At 37.7% G+C, this 23,010-nt stretch overlaps 1 protein-coding gene across 2 annotated transcripts; it reads right to left on the reverse strand.

The window, feature by feature from the left end:
- Positions 1 to 634: 634 nt before the first annotated feature.
- LOC139688541 (transmembrane protein 184C-like) lies at positions 635 to 22,311 on the reverse strand. 2 transcript variants are annotated; one of them, XM_071586074.1, is made up of 9 exons: positions 21,668 to 22,310; positions 21,541 to 21,577; positions 21,264 to 21,466; positions 21,112 to 21,186; positions 20,814 to 21,020; positions 20,638 to 20,740; positions 13,817 to 13,991; positions 10,711 to 10,996; positions 635 to 1,064 (listed from the first exon to the last, which is right to left on the reverse strand). In XM_071586074.1, exons 1-8 carry the CDS (start codon positions 21,928 to 21,930, stop codon positions 10,758 to 10,760), a joined length of 1,302 nt encoding a protein of 433 aa, XP_071442175.1. In that variant the 5' UTR covers positions 21,931 to 22,310; the 3' UTR covers positions 635 to 1,064; positions 10,711 to 10,757. The 2 variants fall into 2 exon arrangements, with proteins under 2 accessions (XP_071442175.1, XP_071442176.1); XM_071586075.1 differs by lacking the exon at positions 13,817 to 13,991 and having other exon boundaries at positions 21,668 to 22,311.
- Positions 22,312 to 23,010: the final 699 nt, after the last annotated feature.

Genomic DNA, 23,010 nt, shown 5'->3' on the forward strand with positions numbered 1-23,010 from the left:
AGAAAGACCTGTTGTAGAGACTTCAGAAATTGAACACGTATGTCTTGGAATTTGAATATTTTACAGCTGCCGTACAAATATGCTTTCGATCTCCCCAAAAGTGTATCTATGAGAATTTTGGCAATAGTGATACCAGCTTGCTACATTTTCAATAAGTGATTGAGGGCCTACACTGCCAAATATATTATTTCCTATGATCATCATGCCGTTTCATTTCCCAATTTGAAGTACAACAAGAGTTAGACGTCAATGCTTTACTTCAACAACATTGAATGCTTACCTCTTTGACTACCTGTATTGTGTATAATGGGCATTAAATAACCAAATTGTAAGTTAAATCAACCATTCTTACAATATATAGTGAAATTATTTTTTTAAATTACTTTAGCTCTACTTGTTGCACCAATACACCAGGGAACGTCACAAATTAAAATCATATCAACAAAATGTCTACCAAACAAACTATCCATTAAATGTAAACGGATGTATCAAATATGCTAAATAACTTCTTTTTATATTTTTATCAATAAAGTACCTTTCTAAACTTTATGGAAAGTTAATACACTTGTGATATGCTTCCATTTTTATAACACATTTTATTATATGCAGATATCATCAATAGTATTTCTGCTGAGTTCAAATAAAAATACTTTATAAAAATACTTTATCACTCATTGAAGGCCACAATGGAAATTGGTGTAATATCACAGTATAAAATCATATTTAAAGAGTCTAAGCAGAAAAGGAAAGACATTACACAATGCCATTAGGGGCTTTGTAGATATTGTCAGCAATTCCACTGCTGGTAGAAGAGCCCAGGAACTACCAGGTATAGGACAATCAATACTAGCATTTCTTCAAAATAATTGTTCAACTTTGGCCCAACGAAATACACAGAGAAAGGCACCGAGGATTAAAGTCTATACAATTTAGACTTAGTCACACTGCATTACCTCATATTTAGGCACAAAATGCACATATACTTTTCTAATGTCCACTTTAAACAATTTGATCCCGATACTCAAGTGGATTAGCACCTCACAGCAGTGTGATGGCAATTCTACCTGGAAAGAAAAACAGAAAGTGCATCCTGACATTTTTATTAAGTCATCGAAAGTTACATGTATAACACAAAATGAGATCATATAGAAAAATTACCAAAGCATATTAATGGCCAACAATCACTTTATGTTGATAATCTTTAAATATGCTATCATTGCTATCCTCACGAGCTAAGTAATAAGATATTTAAGGTGAATAAAGAAGTCTCCTGTATGGTAGAATGAGTTGGTTTTTTTCCCATACTGAATTCTACTCAAGAGCTCAAAACTAATCAAGAAATGCAATCTTAACCTCATCTCCAAGTTAAAAGTTGGACGTGCTGAGCTACCTTCTACTCGAAGGACACACGGAACCTAAGTAAAATCCTGAATGATAACTTGCCATAGTAAAAACAATTTGAAATGTCTCAATTCCAATAATCAATATGCCATTACAGCAACTAGAGGGGAAATGAGCAAAACCTTTAGCTGCAGTGCCTCCTAAATATTTGCTACATTTTCAATATTAGCATGATTGAGATTATAAGCTTTGAGCAGGATCTCACTCCCTATTATGGTAAATTAGTTGGCTTCAGTCCTTGAGAACACATTTGTAATTAATATTGAAACATGCATTATTATTACTGTCATTTTCCAAGTTACATTAAGAATATTCACCTTCATTCAAAGTTTTTCATTTTAATGTGGGCTGTCCAGAAAGAAACCTCCATCATACTATAAAAAATACACAGGTGTGGGTACAAAACATTTATCATTTTCATCATGAAGCTACATATCTCGACTGTTTTTATACATTGATGCCAGAGAGATGTAAACATTCATCACATATCTAGTCTTCAACTTCCTTCTGCATAAAAACATGTCGCCTGAGATCACAGACAACCGATGGCGGTATCTTGGTTTCCCGTCGAGACCTGTGCTCAAAACATGTAGTAGCCTAACTTTTCAGACGTATTTCTATGAACAGAGTGGTAGAAATCTATGAACAACTTTCGATAGATTTCAGATATCGTAAAACACAAGTTTTCACCAACTTTTCGTCAAAATTCTGGTGAAGTTCCTGGTTCACCAAAGCCAGGCGGCCAATTCCATCATTATCATGGACATTTATGTACACTTTCAATTGAACAACATCACTGACATACTCGACTCTTGTCACTCACCAAATTTGGTCCATACACAGCGCAAATTCTCGATGAATGTCAGCTGCTTTGAAGTTTATTGCAAGTTTGAGTTTAGGAGGGGGAGAGATATGCGTGATGCCATTGCAGTAATGAGGTTATTAATCGAGAGGAATATAGAATACAACCAGGAGGTATTTGCCTGTTTTGTAGATTTCAAAAAAGCATTTGACAAGAGTGAATTGGGAAAAACTTATGATTGTATTGAAGAAAATAGGAATAGATGGAGGGAAAGGAGGCTAATCCGCAACCTGCACATGTCTCAAACTGCTCAGATGCAACAGGAATGGGATGAGAATTAATATTAATAAAACAAAATTTATGCGATTTTCTAGAAAGAAAAAGACTAAGCTTAACATTAAAATAGGAGGGCAAAAACTAGAGCAGGTGGAACAGTTATGTATCTCAGCAGTGTTTTGGATTAACACGGTCAAAGAAGTAGGGACGTAAGGAGAAGAATTGTGCTAGGCAAAAAGGCTTTCACAAGGAGGAGGGAGTTGATGACAGAGAATTTGAGTAAGGATATTAAGAAAAGACTCATAAAAACTTTGATATGGAGCGTAGCTATGTACGGAGCGGAAATGTGGTCATTGAAGCAGGAGGATAGACGTAGACTGGAGGCTTTTGAAATGTGGGTGTGGAGAAGAATGGAGAGGGTGAAATGGACAGAGAAGAAAACAAACGAGGGAGTACTTGGTATGGTGGGCAAAGAGAGGGGTTTGTTGAGAGAAATCCTATGGAGACAGGAAAAGAGGACGAAGAGGGTATTGACCGGCAGTGGGATGTTGAAGACTGTAATAGAGGGGAGAATGTTAGGCAAACGAGGAAAGGGAAGGGGCAGGATAGGGATGTTGGACGGGATGGAGGGAAGAAGAAAGTACTCAGAGATAAAGAGGGACCTGATGTAGAGTAGGATACTGGATTTTGTTAGGAATTACAAGATATTTATTTAGTAGCTGTGCCAATCCAAAAACCTACCTTAACCGGTAAATTACCAATTAAATATATGTATATGTGTGTATATATTATATATATATATATATATATATATATATATATATATATATATATATATATATATATATATATATATATATATATATTTATTTATATATATGTATACACACACATATATACATGTATATATATATACATATATATACATATATATACATATATATATATATATACACATATATATACATATATATATATGTACATATACATATACATATATATATATATATATATATATATATATATATATATATGTACATATACATATATATACATATATATATATATATATACACATATATATACATATATATATATGTCCAATAGCAGTGCTAGTTGCCCAAGACCCAATCAACCGTCTGTGCCTGGCAGGTCGTCGACTTAGTAACAAGGCGTAATGGAGTGCCCAGCCACACACCACATGCCCCCAGCCACACGTCCTTCATTGTTACCAATTTCCTGGCCCAGAGCACCTTCCACATAGTCCCCCAGACCCCATACTGTCCCGACTTGGCTCCATGTGACTTTATTTTGGTTTCCCAGCTGAATATAGACTTCAAAGGAAAGCATTGGGAGACGGTGAAAAACAACCAAAAGCATATTACTCAACGTTCTTGAAAGATATTCCTGTCGAGGAGTTTCAGAAGGCACACACATCTCTGTAAATGTATTGATCAAGGGGAGAGTATTTTGAAGAATTTTATGCATTTGTACAAGTACCATGAATACATCTACTTTCCTCAGAGAATGCATGTTACTTTCATAATGGAACCTGTATATCTTGAGCTAAGAGCTCTTACCAGGGCTCCTGCCCTCAAGGGTTTCTAGAATGTCGAAAAGCATTGCAAAAATCAAGGCATCACATAGGGTCATCCCTGACATGCATGTGCAACCGCATTCTGATCCATAACCAAATAGTGCTTTTCCCATTCTCATTAGCTTGTTCATTCTCTCTAGCCAGATAATTCACATTATTGTGTTCATCATTGATTAAGAAATAAAGGTGACTAGAATCATTGAAATATCAAAGTTAGTTGTGTCATGTTCTGGTTTATCTCTTTATTTATTTTGCTTCACGACAATTAAATGTTAGTGTGTATCAGGAATTAGTGAATGCCATGAAAGTTCTCTATGTACAATATTTATACACAGGATGTGGCTGCAAAATTCAATTTGAAATTCTCACCATTTTATACCACATGCGGAGGTTGCCATTGGCACCTCAACAAGCTTGGCATATGGACTGAACAGTCATAACCTCAAAATGGTCGCAATGCCGACAGCAAGTGCAGAGTACAACCGAAGAGCCACAATTATTGAAAGTGTATGCACTGGCCACTCAGTGACAGATATTATTTAGTTGTTAGGGTACCCAAGCTTGACAGTATTCAGATCTTAGGGTACCCGAGATTGATAGTATACCATGCCATAGCAAAGTATAATGGAACGGATAAGTCCCAGCTATAATTTTGCAACATTGGCAAGAAACTCACTCGAAAGAGCACATTGTCAGGATGCCTGATGCCATTTATTTATTTATTAACTTCATTGGGCAAGGTCGAGACCAATGGTCCCTTCTTCCACCTAACCCTTACATTACAGACATTAAATTGTAGACCATCACAAACAACCAAGCCCTAGATGGAGGAAAATCCACCCAAGTGGGAATCGAACCCGCGCCCTCTGGGTTGATAGGTAAGGACATTACCCCGCCGCCACTGAGGCCAGCACTTCTATGGACCTCATATTAGACGGTCCAGGGAAATCAAGTAAATTGTCATCAGTCGTCAGTGTGAGAGAAAAGATTATGCATAGAATTGCCAAGGAGGACCTCTGCTACAAGTCTTACACAATTAACCATCCGGTCCACAACCAAACTTTTACCATTCATTCTATAACTGGGTATCCACCTACTGTACGTCAGTTATACCTGCATGCACGTCACGCAGCTAAGCGGTTAGGCGACTAGGCTGGCACAGGGGAGGGGAGTTCCCCCTCCATCCCTCATCACGAGCAACAAAGGAGAAGTACAGTCATCGGTCTTAAGGTCGTATTAGAGCCGAGCAGATGCTAAAGCAAGTTTTCTAAGTATAGTGAAAAGCAAACAATTATAACGCACAAAATTTATTGTTAAAGTGAGAAAAATATAGAAAATTATTAATATTATAAATAAATAATCGTATAGAACAATGGAAGATTCATCAAGTTTTCGATGTAATATGTAAGTTTAATATTTCAAAAAATGTGAATAATAATCGGAAATCTTTTTCCAAAAGAAGCACCTGTTCTCAGAGAAGAGAGCCTTTAGATGAAATATTTGAAGCAGATGAATGCGATAATGACCAAAACAAGCTCGACATATGCAGCATATGTGAAAAACAATCACGGAAAAAACCACACGTGTGGAAAGATTTTTAGCTTCAGGAATTTTATGTATTCCTCGCTATTCTGATAACCTCTGGTGTGTTTAATTCAAATACTGACAATGCAAGGGAAATGTGGAAGTCATACTCAAATCCTTTACATTGTGCAGCAATAGGGATCAGTTGCTTCAGGAAAATCGCTCGTTTTATACGATTTGATGATGCCAATACTCGTGCTCAGCGCATGGAGAGTGATAAGGCTGATCCAATACAAGACCTTTGGACAATGCTCAATAGTAATTTGGCAAAATATTATAAGCCTACAGAGCACCTGACAATCAACGAGCAACTTTGTGCACACCTGGGTAATTTGTATCCACTTGCTGTACAACTTTACACAGGAAAATTGAGTGCCGGGCATGAGACAAATGTTGATGAGAGAGTTATCAAACACTTGGTGGCACCGTACTAAGTATCCAGGAGAAATATTACAATGGATATTTACTTCACTACTCTGCCATTTGCAAAATGTTTACTATCCTGGGATTTTGGGATTTAACAATTGTTGGCACTTTGAAGAAAAATAAGTCGTGCATTCCACCAGCAATGGTTGCATCAAAAATATGAGAAGAATTAGCCACCGTGTTTGGCTTTCCTGAAAAAGTAGCCATGAGCAGTTATGTGCCAAAAAAATGCGACTAATTATAATATCATCAATGCATCAGGACGCAAAGATTGGTGATGGTGCAAGGAAAAAACTCAAAATATTTGAATTTTATAACTGGTCAAAACCTGGAGTGGACACAATGGATGAAATGCTTGGCAGATATACTACAAAAAGATCAACTCACAGGTGGCCTCGAACATTTTCCTATAATATTCGCGATATCTCCTACCTTGCAGCATATATTCTTTACTATGAGAATAATAAATTGCTCTCAAAAAAATTTATAAATAACGATTATTTTATCGGCAACTGGGCAGAGAGCTGTGTACTCCCTTAGTCAAAAATTGTTCAAATAATGCAAAAATCATGAGTCATTACGTAACCATATTGGCGATAGAAAGTTTTTTGGGTCAAGCCATAAATCCACATGTGCGACTAACAGCCGGGAAACCTCAGGCACAGTTAGACCCAACCAGAAGGAAAAAGATTACGGGTGCATGCCGTATTTGTCTCCAGAGCCAATTCAAAAATGTGGCATAAGTCATCTTTGGTACGTGAGTTCCCTGTTTGTGATGAACATTGCATTACGACCAAGACATGAGTATGCAAATAAATTAAATGCTTGTTATTTGCAATAATTAAATCCTAGTTTTTTGTATGGAACTGTGCTATTATAAATAAAAGAGAAAAACCAAAATGAAAAAACCTGGAATGATGTTTTTTTGCCTATTATCTTTATTATTCTTTATAATAAAAATTGTTAAAATGAAGGAAATTACAAACGATATATTTGATTATATATTTGAAAGTCAAATTATATACACTCTTTGATAAAGTCTCTTAAGTGTGTATAAACCCGGCTTTCATACACAAAGACCTTAGTGGGTACCCGGGTACTCGGTCATGATGGAGGGGGTATTAAGTTTGATACTCAATAACTGTTACTGTATTATTAATTGCCAAAAATTGGTATGAAACTACTTCAATTTTGGTGATACAGGCGGTCATAAAATTTTTTCAAGGGAAAGTCTTTTTATTTTATCTGCGAAGCTGAAATGGATACCCAGTTATGGACTGGACGGTTAAAATAATACAGATGCCTTCATTAGTTGGGTGAGTTGAAAATTTCAACCTGCTTTTGTGTTCCTCAAAAAACAATACTCCTGGATGAATCATTTTTTCAATGCAAAAAATTACGCACGTGCAGCATGGCCGCAAGGGTCAGCAACAAGTCCATATGCATACAAAAACAAAAAAGAATCACAGAAACACAAAAAAGAAAAGAGACTCCCACGTTTTTGAATTTTTGGAGGTCAAGCCACCTTTATCAATGAAGAAAAGGAAGGAACTCAGTTCAGAAATATATCCCCAGTCCACGTTTGACTCTCTTTCTTAATAGTTATGATGTTGTTGTATTTTGTTCTTTTTTATTTTTGTTTCACTGTAAATTGGTGCTACTGCTGTAAAAGAATAATGTTCAAAATAAATAAAATAAAATTAGACAGTGTACCACACCCCTAAATATTAGGATAAACAAGTGCAGGAATTCTTCCCCATCTTGGATACTCCGGGTCCCGAAGCATGCCTTCCAACACAACACTCCCTTTGATAAATGCTATGGTGTCTCCATTCAAGCATCCTTCACACCCTCTGACCCTATTATCAAACTCAAAACAATAGAACAGGCATACATCTGGCTCCTTGATTCCTGAAATGAGCCAGGAATCAATATCAGATAGTGATTACCCTAAACTCCAGGTATTTTTATTCTCCCTCCGCTCCCAAAACCTTCCATATCACTCCCACACTTTCAAACATTCCCCTACTAACCCTTTCCATCCGAAATCTTTCCCCACCTTCCCCTTCCATGTGTCATTCTCATCCTTCTGTCCTCTTCTTTTGAAAATTTCTCTCAATTCCTTCATTCCAAAAAGGGAGGTGGTTGGGCCATGGAAAATTTGGAATATGCATGAGCGTCCTTTTCTATGGTTCTCTGTTTTTATCGGCTGGTGGTACAAACACAATTTTTTAATTGTTTTTTGCTCTTACAAATCGAGTTTGCATTCCCAGTTGCTTCATTCCACAATAGAGTAAAATATGAGCACGATCCACAATCCTAAATAATGTATATATAATTTTCTATTTACAAACCTTGGGCTTGTTTTATATTTTTTCAGCATGGAATGCAATATTGTATTTTACATTAATTTAATGAGAAAAGTTTTTTACCAACTGAGTACTTCACTTCACAGGCAAGATCTTGTAATGGATAATGCTTATTTTATGAGGTCCCACTGTGTTTCATCCTTCACTTTACATCCTCTAATTATCCCGTCCTCAGAAGAGCCTTGCCCTTACATTCCAAGTTCCTATTCTAACTAGTTCAGTCATTCTCTGTCTCTTCTTTCCTTCTGTTGGTTTGGTTTGGTAAGGATTTCGTGAGATGGTAATGGCGGAAGCCTTCACTCTTCCTCTGCTGTAACTTAACTAATTTAAGTTAATTCACTAAGGCATTACCAATTCCTTAAGAACATACACATTTGAAAGAAAGGTTGTAGGGAAGAAACCAATACGAAGTACCAGAGCTGCTTTCTTCAAGAACATGGAGCATGAGATGGACTTCAGATCATATGCTAGCCAGAAGGAAGCAGCAGTGAATAGAGGTTATTGCTACAAGGCACTGCCTTTGTGTTTGACTGATGATGAAGCTAAAACATCCAACTTCAGGGTGTCAAAATATTGATATGTATAACAGGAAATGTCATATGAACAACTGATGTGGAGGGCACTTTGAGTGAGTATGCCATCCATCAGATGGGACGTTTAGCCGCGGACCCCTTGGCGCCTTTCGTTATTAAGAGTAGGCTAATGCCAATGCTGGGTTTCTCTTCACCCTTCATCCTTCCCCGTCCATCCTCTTTGTGCAAATGACCTCAGCTGTCGGTCGCCTCCCCTCAATACTACTACTACCATGAACAACTTACAACATAAATGTTAAATAATGTTTATAACTTTTGCCCAGATTTTTCTTTGTGCCTATTTCAATCCTACTCTTAACTTTCATATTTGATTTACCAAGAATTTTCCAATTCACAGGTAACACATGTATAAGTGTCGTCTACAAAATCCACTTCACCCATGCATGCTATAAAATGATGATCCATCCAAACTAAATAGGAGGTACTGGACATTCTAAAAATATTGTTACCACCTAAACCCACATTATTTCATTGAGTATATCACTGAAAACAATGTCAGCATTTGCATCCAAAAATAAAACTATGCTCTCCACTTGTCTTCCAAGTAGCATGACTTCACTAGGACAGAGGTTAAAAAAAATCACCATTTCTTTACCTGATGGCTTATTGCATTGGAAAAATTGAATCATTTGAAATCTTTTGCAAAGAAAGGAACACATTCCAAAGAAACTGCGGGAGATGCCGCAACAGTAACTTTTAACGGAGTCATCCGCTAATGTGCATTTCAATGCAACAATTTCAGAGTGTAAAAATCATTCGCCTTGACTGGGATTCGAGCTTGCATTGAAATGCACATTAGCGGATGACTCCGTTAAAAGTTACTGTTGCGGCATCTCCCGCAGTTTCTTTGGAATTTGTCAAAGTGAAAACACCATAAGTGTTTAAAGTTGGCTTTAACCTCGTGGACTGTGGCGCGTTGCGCACGACTACGAATGCCTGTGACATTGTATGCATGGCATTTCGTCACAACATCTAGTTCCTTTAAAAGCCCCAAAATTTCAGAGTTTAAGAGGACGCCTCAGTAGCTTAAGTGGCTAAAGCACTCGACCGGATATTGAGGGATCTGGGTTCGAGTCCCAGTCAAGGCGAATGATTTTTACACTCTGAAATTGTTGCAAAGGAACACATATTCTTAGATGGACACCTAGAATCCCATAGTCTCCGTTTCAAACAGGCAACAAGTTTTTTGAGCACACAAATTGCAAATGCATGCACCTTAATATTTGTTGCTGGGTTGTAGTGGTCACCCATTTCACTACAGAAGATTCTTGCAGCAAAAAAGAAACTAAAAAGCCACAAAATACCCCACAAGCAGTCAAACAAGGTTTCCTTTGCATTAAAAAATCATTTAAAAAATGTAAGGCTCAAACATTATACTGAAATACTCAATATTTGCAGTACTCGTTGTATTATGATTTCAAACTAACATTATCATTATGTCATTCAGTTCAGGAGTGCATTTCCAGATTTGAGTGATGGGGGACAAAACTGACACAGCAACTGCGAGATGCACCTCAAACAAGCAATTCATATCACACACAATCGCCCCTTGCCTCAATTGGCCTACAACGAATATCTCAATTGTCTCTTTCAAGTTATTCACGTCCCTTTAGTTGATGAAAATTATTCAATGAGTGCTCAATCAGTTTGCAGCTGGCATACCTCTGCCTGACATCCTGATGCAGGGGTGTGAACAGCGCAGTCCTCCCTCACTTCTGTCGCAGCAGGGGTGGAGCGGCAACAGGGTCATGCCCAATGGGAATGCCATTCTCATCCTCCCTCTCCTCAAACTCATCCACTTTGGCAATCTCAGCACCACTGTGGAGTTGCAAGAAGGGACCAATGGGTGCTGATTCGTCATCTGGTACTGGCACCAACAATCGAGTCGTCTCCCCAATTGGCTGGTAGCGAGAAGCTCCACCTCTAAACCTGCGGCTGAGCGAACTCCCTGTGCATGCACAAATATTGTCATGCCATTTAAGCAATTGCAAGAGTTAGTCGAAGCCTTCCACAAGATTAAAAAAAAATTACAATCTATGTCAATTTTCAAAAGAAACAACACTAATAACAATCATACACAGAAATATGCTTAATATACAACTTGTTATAGCAAATAAAATTAGTTGAAAAATAGTTTAACCAAGAGTAATATCCAGTAAATAAGGTACATTAAATGAAGAATACAATGTATATTTCCACTGCTCTTTATTTACGTACTAGTTTCAACGCTTAGGCATCATCATCATGTACTAATTAATCAAGTCGCGGCCCATTAGCCGTATTTTCCCATTGATAATGCACGCGTCTATACAAAAATACTCAGATGGTCAAAAAAATGACGATGCGGGTTATGTATTGAAAATTGAAAAAATCCAAACATCTACATAACTATGTACACAATAATTTAAAGAAGTCTTGCAAAAATAAATTAGTCTGGAAGCATGCCTTTTTAATTGCATTATATTTTATACAGATCTGCTATTGTTACAGTTATATCACCTCATAAATCTATGAGAAAAAGAGGAAACATATAATTTCTATACTTTGTTTATTCCATTACGTAGTACTTCTTCTTAACTCTATTTAATAGCACTGCACATATACATAGGGTACGTCATATTATATACACGTACGTATAAATATAGGATAGGTAGATCACTCAAATCCAAGAAATTTGCCAGCTGAATGACAGTTACATGAATTAAGCGCATTTATTATCTCTTAATGTCACTATTAAGATTGTGTGTTGGGCAAAATTATTTACAATTCAACAATGAATACTTCAAACAAGTGGAGGGCCTAGCCATGGGGTCCCCATTATCACCACTACTTGCTGACCTGTACATGGACAAATTCGAAAGAAAAATATTCAACAGCCCCTCAATTTTTACAAAGAATATTTACTGTTGGTTTCGTTACATAGACAATATCTTTGCTATTTTGACAGGCACTGAATGACAGTGAGAAAATTTTATGAACACACTAAATCCCAATGCGAAAATATCAGTTTCAATTGCAAGAAAGAACAAAATAATCAACTAAATTTTCAAGATATAACAGTGTCCAGAAAGGGACAGGGCTTTGAAATTGCAATTTTCCGGAAAAGTACCACAGACCACATCATCCCCTCCAACTCCCGCCATCACATACCTCAGAAGCTTTCCACTTTTCATTTCCTACTAAACAGACTGTTGGCCATTCCTTTATCTAAAAATAATTTTGTTCAAGAACTCAAAACGATTAAATATTCCACAATGAAAAATGGCAGCAAAGAAAATTTAATTGAATACATTCTACAAAGAAAACGTTCCAATAAAGCAAACAATGTTTTGTTCAAACCAGTTAATGTGGAGGAAATAGTTTACAAATGGTGTTAACTCCCTTATTATGAATTGATTATACAAAAGATAGCCAACCTCTTTCCAAGGAAAATATTTCGAATAGTTTTTTACAATACGCATGACATAAAATCATTCTTGAATACTACAAAAGACAAAGTCGAAAAACAAATAAAAGTGGCCTTAATAAGTTAACTTGTAAGGACTGTAGTGCTATACATGTGCATAGGTCAAACGAGGAGATCATTAAAAACACGGGCAGAGGAACATAAACGTTTTAGAACTTGTGACCCAAGCAATCTCACTTCGCCAAGCATCTATGAGAAGAAAATCATGGGAGTGATTTCAACCCAGAACTCTTACACCAGATGGACAAAGGAATGAGGATGGATAAGTGGGAAGAGCTGGAAATCAGAAGGAATTTAAAAATGGGTCATTTGGTTAACGATTTATTGTTTGAATTCCTCACCCCAATCCTGGAAGCACCCCTTTCCTTTGCAAAAAGACTAACAACCCCCCCTTCCCTCCCACCGTGAACCCACAAGTCACCTTTCCTGACGCTTAACATCCCTCTCCCCCTTCCCATTTATGCCGATTGCAACCCCATTTCTTTCCTCCTCTCCCTCATGAATGGAATATTAATGGACCACGACTTGATTAATTTGTACCTGATGATGACGCCTAAGCATAGGCGTCATCATCAGGTACATTAAATGTTAATATTATATTATTACAACAGTACAGCAATTAAAACAGTACACCAATAGTTTTGTGGAAACTAACATCACATTTGGTTGGCTCTCATGTTTTTCCTCTTCTTTTGGCAGAATGAAACATATTTCATGGTGAAAAATGGTGATACTATTATACTCAGACAGCAGGTTCAGTTCTGCAATCAGACTAAACAAATTGCTGTTGTTTGCATTCATGATAACCATATTAGCTAGGGAAAACATTCACATTTCTGCTTATACAGAAGTTCATCTCCCTGCAGTCATCTGCCTACTTTCTATGTCCTGAAGGCACAATGGAAATGTGAACACTACTCAAAATGTGAACGGCAGCAACCCAGACCAAACTTTCAATACTTATCTCTCATTTAAATAATTAAATTTTCATTCTGAAAATTGTGTCGTGCTGTTTTTTCACATTTCTTTGTATATTGAAGCACTAATATTCAATGAATAAATTTCCTTCCTATTGTTCATAAGAGATTGTGAGTCAAAAAAATCTTTACAAAGTCTGGTTACAAGTGATTATGATTATGAAAATGATGGTTACGTAGAAGATACTTTACATTAGAGTCACAGCTACAGTCATGGCTATGGATGGTGAGACCAATCGGCAATTATTGCATATAAGAGTGAGGATAAAAGGAGTTCCTCTATAAAATGAAAACACCAATGATTAAATAAGCTAATCCTCCTCACCCACAACTCCAAAATGCTCTCCTATATCCCGCTGCACATCTGAGACATCCCACATGAGAAGGAAGGCATCACAGCAGGACTGGTTGCTACCCCAGAGGTCAATATACGGTTTGTAGGTGAATGAAAAGTGATGAGCGACAGCCGCGAGGAACATCTCGATACAAATGAGGAAGTCCTGAGAAAACAATAACGCTAGGTCACACACATACACAAAGAGAGAGAGAGAGGGGGCACGGCACATGACAAGAGCACCTCATTCAATAGACCCCTGCCAAGGGTATCACCAAAGTCAGTCACCGAAAGGGCAGACGGCTGCATCCTCATGTTTCACTCTTGGGCACTGATTTCTGGCTCGTGCTACAAACTACTTCGGCTAGGATCTTGTGAATGTGCGGGCTGAAGAACAGAAACTAACTACTGAAATTGTGTTCTCACCAAATTCATTAATCCTGATGATGGTCGAATATGAGTCTTAAAAACTGGAGCAAGATGAAATGAAGACTGGAATCACAGTAAACCTAATATTTATGTTATCGGAATCCACTTATTCCTGCAATTCACAACATTTTTAAACATTTCCATAAATTCCATATATTTTCCTATTATTCCTAAGTATGTGGAGACGCTCATTTACACAATTTTGTTTTCAATTTCCTTGCCTTTTGCATCGCTACTGCAGCTGGATTAAAAACATTTCACATTCTAAAACAGTTCCTCATGCATATCAGCCTTTGTTAAAAAAACTTTTCTGAATTTGTTTTGTAAATTTACACAATTAAAAAGAAAAGAAAGAGAGCTGTAATGCAAATGGTTTTAGTGAAGAATTTGTAATTGTCAGCATGGTACAACCACCACTAGTGATGGGCTTATCTGAACTACTTAAACTCGTAATCTCAGTCTGCCTGGGAAAGATTCATGCAATGAAATGAATACATGACACGACTAGGAGGTAGCTATGTAAATTATGCATTGGAATAACACCCCTGGGAGACATTCATTTCTCACATAAGTTGAAATCATGAGGAATGAAAATGACATCTGACCCAAACATGATGAAGTGTGAAAAGAGCAAGACCTTTTGTCTGACAAGTTGGATCATTTGTACTGCCTTGGTGCAAAAGTCAAACAGTGATGCACTCCTGAATAATAAAAAGTCTCCAAACTTGCTTTATCACATCAAAACTACACTGAATCATATATAATTCTATTTTCATTACAAAATTTTTATGTTTGACAACAGATTTGCATTGGTTGGACGACGAGGTAGCTCAAATACTCATAACTTTTCCTCCATTACTCAGGAACATAAATCAAAATAAAATTATTATAACAAATTGATGGAACTCATACTGATCTGACAAAATGTCTAAGATTGCCAACTTCTCCACTGAATACAAAAGAGAGATATGGTCATTTGATTCTGAAACATGTAAACCAGTTCAAACATTTATCGAAAATGAGAAAATATGTAAAGAATTTCAAAATTGAAAAATTAGAAGAATTGCTGAAAGAGTGGTTTTTAAACGCTTGATCTTTGACTATCCCTATGAATGGAATCATCATTAGAAAAAAGCACCACACATCACCAGAAGATTGGGAATGGAAAATTTCAGTGTCCAATGGCAGGTTGGATAAGTTTAAAAATAAGCACAATCTTGTAAACAAGGCTGTACTCAATGCGAAAACTCACTCGAAGGTGTCAGAATGGAATAAGCATCTTGTAAGTTACAGCCCAAAAGACATTTTCAATGCAGGCAAGTTATACAGTTATTTCTCAATGAACACAAATATCCAGGAAGACTGCTATGCTTTAGGGAGGAACAATGTCATGGAAGAGTGCATAGCAAACAAAGGGAATTATTAAACATAGATGAATATGGAAAAGAGAAGCTTTAGCCACTAGTGCTTGGTAAATGAAAGAATCTTAGGCACTTCAAATAACATTGCCAACTACATAAACAGTAAATTCCAAAGTATGGATGACCTCAGAAATATTTGAGAATCAGCTTCATGCTCCGGGATTTCACCACAGGAAAATTCTGCAGTTTATGGTCAGCGCCACCCAGCCCATCCACCCTTGAGTACACTTGAGAAATGTGCAGTTACAATTTTGTTCACTTTGGAAAATACTACCTTGATCAAAAATTTCCCGGAATTTATTCAGAAAATTAAAAATACAAGTTTATTCATCTAAATCTATATTGTCCCCTTCAAAGTAATCCCCATCGACTGCAACACACTTATGCCAGCGCTTGATCCAATCCTCGAAACATTTTTTATATTCGGTTTTCGGTATGTCCATCAGTGCTTCCTGCGATTTTTCCATTACTTCCTCTCGGCTGCTAAAACGCGTTCCCCGTAATGGTTTTTTAACTCGATTGAACAGAAAGAAGTCACAGGGAGCCAAATCAGGTGAATTCGGTGGCTGTTGGATGGTATTTGTTGCATTTTTCGTCAAAAAATTACGAATAATGATAGCACTGTGCGACGGTGCGTTATCATGGTGCAAAATCCACGAGTTTTCTGCCCACATTTCTGGTCTCTTTCGGCGAATTGCTTCACGCAAACGTCTCATAACGCCCAAATAATACTCTTTGTTTACTGTCTGGCCTTCTGGCAAAAATTCATGATGCACTACACCGTTGTAATCCATGAAAACCGTCAGCATTGCCTTCTTTTTTGACTGAAAACGACGTGGTTTTTTTGGTCTCGGCTCATTTGGTGAACGCCATTCACTTGCCTGATGTCTGGATTGCGTGTCGTACTCATAAACCCACGTCTCGTCTCCAGTAATGATCCTTTTGATGAATGTGGGATCGGATTCAGCCTCGCAAATCATGTCTTTTGCGACGTCAACACGGTCTCTTTTTTGCATGAAATTGAGGTCTTTTGGAACCAACTTTGCTGCTACACGACGGAAACCCAAATCATTAACCACAATGTCTTGGGCGGATCCATAGGCAATGTTCAAGTCCTCCGCTATTTCTCTGATGGTTAATTTGCGGTTATTGACCAACATTTCTTTTACTTTATCAATTTTTTCACCGACTTTCGATGTCGATGGTCTGCCACTGCGTTCATCATCTTCGATTGACTCACGACCACTTCTGAACCGCTCGTGCCACTGGTAAACGACCGTTTTTTTAGAGAATCGTTGCCAAAACACTTTTCCAACATTTCCAACGTCCGTGCGCCACTAAATCCGTTTTTTATGCAAAATTTAATACAAGTTCGTTGTTGCAAATTTAAATCCATTTCTGCAATTGTAAAAAATCGCCAACACACACAGAGATAGATGTACTCTTGGCTACGTAACTTTTGCAAATGTCAAGTTATGACACTAAGATTTAAAGGGAATATCAACAACAGATGTACCAATTTAACAAAAAAAACAGAACTCAAATCGGAACGATGGGAGCGCCACACGGTGGTTATTCCGGGAACTTTTTGTTCAAGGTAGTATTAGGCTTATGCAAGGAGATATGGAAGGATAGCAGGGATACTAGAGTGATAGCTATGGAGTAATATACAGCGTAAGGGACTAGAGCCAACTAGAGCTTGCCAAAATACTAAATAAAGAGGTAGGAAGAAGCGTAGTCAGCATAGAGAAAGCAACGGATTGAATATCACTAGAAGAGATAAAAGCAGAACGGACGAACTTGGTCATTGTTCAGGTATACATGCTACCCAGCAATATAAGAAGGAAGAAGTTGATAGGATATATGTTCAGTCAGAGGGCATAATTGCTTTTGTTCCTGCAGGGAAACATTTGATAGTGATGGGGGATTGAAATGTGATGGAAGGCGAAGGAAGAGATGGTGATGAGGCAAGGGACTACAGTTTAGGTATGAGGAATGACCATGGGGAGAAAGCAATTGATAGGGGACAAGTTGGTTATCACAAACTTGTTTTCGAAACCCCAAAGGCGTTGGTATACGTGGAAAATTCCAAGTGACTCAGAAAGGTATCAGTTAGATTATATTCTGGTTAGGCACAGGTTTAGGAGCAGAGTGATCAATTCCCACAGCTTCCCGGTAGTGGATGCAGACTCTGACCTAAATTTAGTTGTTATGAAGTGTATCATTCATTGCAAAAAGATAAGGCAGGGGCAGCGGGTTATTATTATTATCAGGTAATCTCCTTGTTAAGGTAAGTTTTCGATTGACACAACTACCAAATAAATATTTCATGACTCTTGACAAAAGACAACCAAACATCCGACACTACAACCTCTCACAAGTCTCTCTCTTCATCTCCATGTACTCCCTTCCTCCCTTCATATTATCCAACATCCATATCTTGTTCCTACCCTTTCCTCGTTTGCCTAACATTCCCCCTCTATTTAAAGTCTTCCATGACCCACTGCCGATCATGCCCATCATCCATTTTTTCTGCCTCCTTAGGGCTTCTCCCAACAAGCCCCTCTCTTTGCCTACCATACCAATCACTTCCTCATCTGTTTTCCTTTCCGTCCATTTCACCTTCTCCATGCCCACATCTCTCAATATACTCCCATCTACATCTATCCTCCAGCTTCAGTGACCATGTTTCCGTAGACCATGTTTTCTGTATATAACTATGCTCCATATCAAAGTTTTGAAGAGTTTTTTCTTAACATCCTTACTCAATGAAAGCCTCTTGCCCTAGCGCATTTCTTCTCCTCACTACTTTGACTGTGTTGGTCCAAAACACTTCCGAGATACGTAAACTGTTCTACCTGCTCTACTTTTTGCCCTCCTATTTTAATGTTTAGCTTAGCGTTTTTCTTTCTAGAAAATTGCATAATCTTTGTTTTATTAATATTGATTCTCATCCAATATCTCTCGCACTAAATGTCCAATTCACTCAGCAATGCTTGCAACCCCTAGGCTGACTTATGAAAATAACTATGTTGATACTAATTTATCAGCAGTATTTTTTAGGAATTTATCTTCCTAAAAAATGCAAAAGTCCTGGCAGATTTTTGCAGTTGCATCCTCAGCAAATTTATTTATTAAAATATCTATTAAATATGAAATATACAAATGATACAAATTCTCTCATGCTCTGCATAATACTCATCCCCATAATATAGATTCAGGTGACATAATATGCAAACAAGTAGTTACATAAGATTTCATGGCACCTTTCATCTTCCATAAACTTCTTGGTGTCTAGACTTTTCAAACTTCCAGTCGACAGAAAAAGTTACCAAGCCCAGTCATGGACTTGCATCTGGAGATATCTAGAGAAGAAAACTTTCTAAAGTTTCTCCAGGAGAGAAAATTTACAGAGTTGACCCACAGTTGTACTCATTTTTCTTCACTTTGACGCAGTTGGAACGATCATATTGCTTGCATTTCCAATCTATTCCAATGCTGTAATGATTACTCACTGAAGTGTTATACTTTGGGAGCTAAAACTTGCGGGGATCGAGATGGTGCGGGGGCTAGCGTACTGGCTTCCCACCCAGAGGGCCCGGGTTCAAATCCCGGCGGTGTTGAATATTTTTCAGAGGTATCTCGATCCCTGCTTGAGGTGCTTTGTGGAGGGCACTTTGAGTGAGTACGCCGTCCGTCGGATGGGACGCTAAGCTGCGGACCCCTTGGCGCCTTTCGTTAAGAGTAGGCTAATGCCGACGCCGGGTTTCTCTCCACCCTTCATCCTTTCCTATCCATCCCCTATGGCGCAAATGACCTCAGCTGTCGGTCGCCTCCCCTCAAAACTACTACTACTACTAAAACTTGCATTAATGAAATGTTAAATGCCTTTGGAGGTTTTTTATCCTTCAAAAGGTTCATCCCCAGTAATCCAGCTGAGTATTATAAACAGAGGATGTATTTCATGGATGCAAACAAAGTGTTATTTTTGTAATTTAACACATGCAGAGAAAAAAACTGATGGAATTGCACTGCAAGAGGATGATTGGAAAAGCTTACAGGCCTGTAAGTCCATCTTGGTGCTGCAATTATCAGAGTCACTCTTCAGATCCAATAGAAACATTTCCACAGATAATTGGTCCACTTCAATTGAGTTAGTAGAAAACATAAAGGATACAATGGTCCAATATCTTGTTTGAACTGTTAAAAAAACTAAAGAGGGAACTTTCCTAATTTAATATGCATTATGTAAATCAAGGGAAGAAAGATATCAATTCTTCAATAATTCTATCATTGATCAATCATTTCATACGTTACCCATAAAAACAAGGACATTTTTTTGTTTTCCTCCATGCACCAGTGAGAAAAAACAGATCAGGAGACGGTAAATTGTGAAATTACTAAAACTAAAGAGGTGGCACTCTTTTCTCAAATTTTAAACTTTCATTGGTTAAACTCTTGATTTGAATCCAGCAGATAATGAAAGGACAAGAATGTTATCACAGAAGATATGAGAGCCGAGTTAGTGAGTTGACTTGCATTGAATATGATGCCAAACCCCAAAATCAAATGAAGTATACATTGCACAAATTCTCAAATCATCTTTAGGTTCAGAAGATGCTGGGGAGAGGAGAGGGTCTACCGAAGAGGAAAAACCTACCATCATGCCCAGCACACTAACATCTTTCCAGCAGCATAAACGTTAGAAACATTTTCCTTTGTTGGGATTGAACATTAAAGTCATGCAAATACTCAATGACTGAAGAAGGTAAGCTAAAAATGTCCACTTCAGATGCCAATTTCACTACGGTTCACACGAGTTAACTTTTACTCTAGTCCATCATAATCTTCATTTTGGATATCATATTCTATGAGTTGCATTCATCCATCAATATTAATGTTATAATAATTATAGCGGGAGTTAGGTTGGAATGGTTAGTTAAAACCAGTTAGGTGACTTACCTGAAGCTTAGAGGAAATGTCCTTAATGCTACTTGAATCATTGGTGCCAAAAACTGAAGAAATCACCCCAGTGTAGACAAGAATGGCGATGATAACACCTTGACTGAAATAAAAACACAATGTAAGCAATTCAATCAACAGTGAAGGTGCGTAACCTCTGATAATGCCACACATACAAGAATGAAAAAAATACTACGGCTTTGATGCACAAAAATTTTCCAATCGGTTTCATTGGTGCGAGCTCTTCCCTATTAGCCTTATAAAATAAAACGAGGCAATACATTGCCACGAACTGGGAGAAGTTATTGACAGCAATCATGTACGGAAACGCATAATCTCCTCTGAATTCCCCTTCACCGTACACATGATTCATTTCACAGATACTGAAAGAGGGTTGACAAAACCAAATTACTAATTATTTAATTTGCAGAAAACTCACTATCACAGAAAAATTTGGGTCATGGACCTACTCACAACGACACAATTGTTGTAAATGGTCTCACCACGGTATACTGCAAAATTCCATGCTTGCACATATGCACGAACTCACTGGTAGAATCAAATACCAATTAAATGTTTGCGTGTTAATAAATTTATTTAAAACTCCAACTCGAAAGTCTACATACCTTCCCATTTCCCACGGCTGTAAGCAGCACAGTGGAAAAATGTGATTTACTTGCGGCTTCATCGCTAAACTGGCTTCAAGGTTCATTCTAGAATTGAGGTAGTTTAGCAGGTATGCCATAAAATTGTAAATAACATAGGCTTCATAGCATTCACGCAGAGAATCAAGATAAATTGATACTGCAGGAAAGGCTAGCCCAAGCCACTAAAATTGAAAATAAAAAAATAAGTAACTGTCGGTAGTGCAATCAAATAACCTCGGTCACCGATTCAACTTACAGCATTTAGTGCATATATTGGTACCATCCAGAGAATCCTGTACCACCGAAAGATAGGAATTATTAAAAGCAATGAGGAAATATCCTTTTAGCCACAACGTCTCACCCGGTATGATGAAATCACCAACCTGATAATATGCTTCTGAAGGTGTGGTTTTGTGTAGTGAACAAGGTGCTGAATTATACCCCAAAATGAAATTGGCAATGACATCATTACAAAAACGCCGCCAATTATTGCACCCTGATCTTCTTTACGGAAACCTCTTTTTACGGCATTGGCAATAATCATAGGCAGAATAACGACAATAACTAACGCGTACACCGACATGACCACAGGCCTTATCCATAATCTCCATTTCGAGAGGAGAGCACCAAGACTTTGACAAGACATTTCTGTACACTTGGGTTTTGAAAGTGAAGATTGAAAATTTTTTCAACGAAATTTCATGCATTTCATTTTCGCTTATACAATATCACTCAATGTAGTTATCTCATGCGCACATTATGTAATTCATAGTCGCTGCTATTGATGACGATCATCATCGCACGAATCAAGAATTCGACTTCAATCTTCAAAACCCGTGCACTAAAACGCAAAAAGAATCACGTCAACCCAATTTTTTCGATAACCTGGACTGATACACTCAATAGTTACCACACATCCCAACGTCGAGCAGTAGGATTGAATTAAATAGCTAATCTAAGTTTTTCTCACCACCGTGGTAACAATTGTTTTGCACACTCCCCAGTTAAGACCTTTAACTCTGTTTTTTTGAGGTCCCCGATCGAAGAGGGAGTTGTTTTACGATCATGCTACGACGTAGTTATAATATTGGTTGATAGATAACGCTGGCGTCACATGACCGCGCTCAGATTCTGTCTAATATACAATCTTCGTAATTTAAATACCTCAAATGCAATTTCTGGAGACAAAGCCAAGGACAATCTGTCTGAAATAATCCAAGATAGCTACAAAGATGGAAGACTTTCAAAGGAGTGTGATGATCGCGATACCAAAGAAGACGAGTACAGGGATATGTGAGGAGCACCGAACCAGGAGTCTACGCGATTAATAAAACAAAGTATGGAAAGGAAAATTGGCGGTAACCTATCAGAAAACCAATTTGGCTCTAGGAAGAACAGAGGGATCAAGAAACCATACTCTGCCTGAAAATCATGATAGAGAAAACAATGCATGTGAGCAAGCAACTGTATGTGTCATCCGTGGACTTGGAGAAAGCCTTCGACAATGTGGAATACAACAAGATGTTTGGACTGCTGGAAAAACTCAGAATAAATTACAGCGACAGAAGTATAATCTATCAGCTATACCAGAAGCAAGTAGCTACAATGTGAATGAGAGATGGGGGCTAAAATTAACCAAGAGTTTGACAAGGATACAACCTCTCACCTGCATTGTTCAACATGACCCGGAGGAGGCAATAAGAGAAGTATAAGGCATCGGATTAAA

Source organism: Hetaerina americana, unplaced genomic scaffold (genome assembly GCF_022747635.1).
Source record: "Hetaerina americana unplaced genomic scaffold, ioHetAmer1.1.p SCAF_20, whole genome shotgun sequence".
Taxonomy (NCBI): Eukaryota; Metazoa; Arthropoda; class Insecta; order Odonata; family Calopterygidae; genus Hetaerina; species Hetaerina americana.

Excerpts from the sequence above, each read along its gene's own strand:
- LOC139688541 (XM_071586074.1), bottom strand. The coding sequence starts at position 21,930 with ATGTCTTGTCAAAGTCTTGGTGCTCTCCTCTCGAAATGGAGATTATGG. Across the intron at positions 21,467-21,540 it reads CAATATATGCACTAAATGCT|TGGCTTGGGCTAGCCTTTCC; the intron begins GTAAGTTGAATC and ends TTTCAATTTTAG. Across the intron at positions 10,997-13,816 it reads AGAGCATTTTGGAGTTGTGG|GGAGTTCGCTCAGCCGCAGG; the intron begins GTGAGGAGGATT and ends GTGCATGCACAG.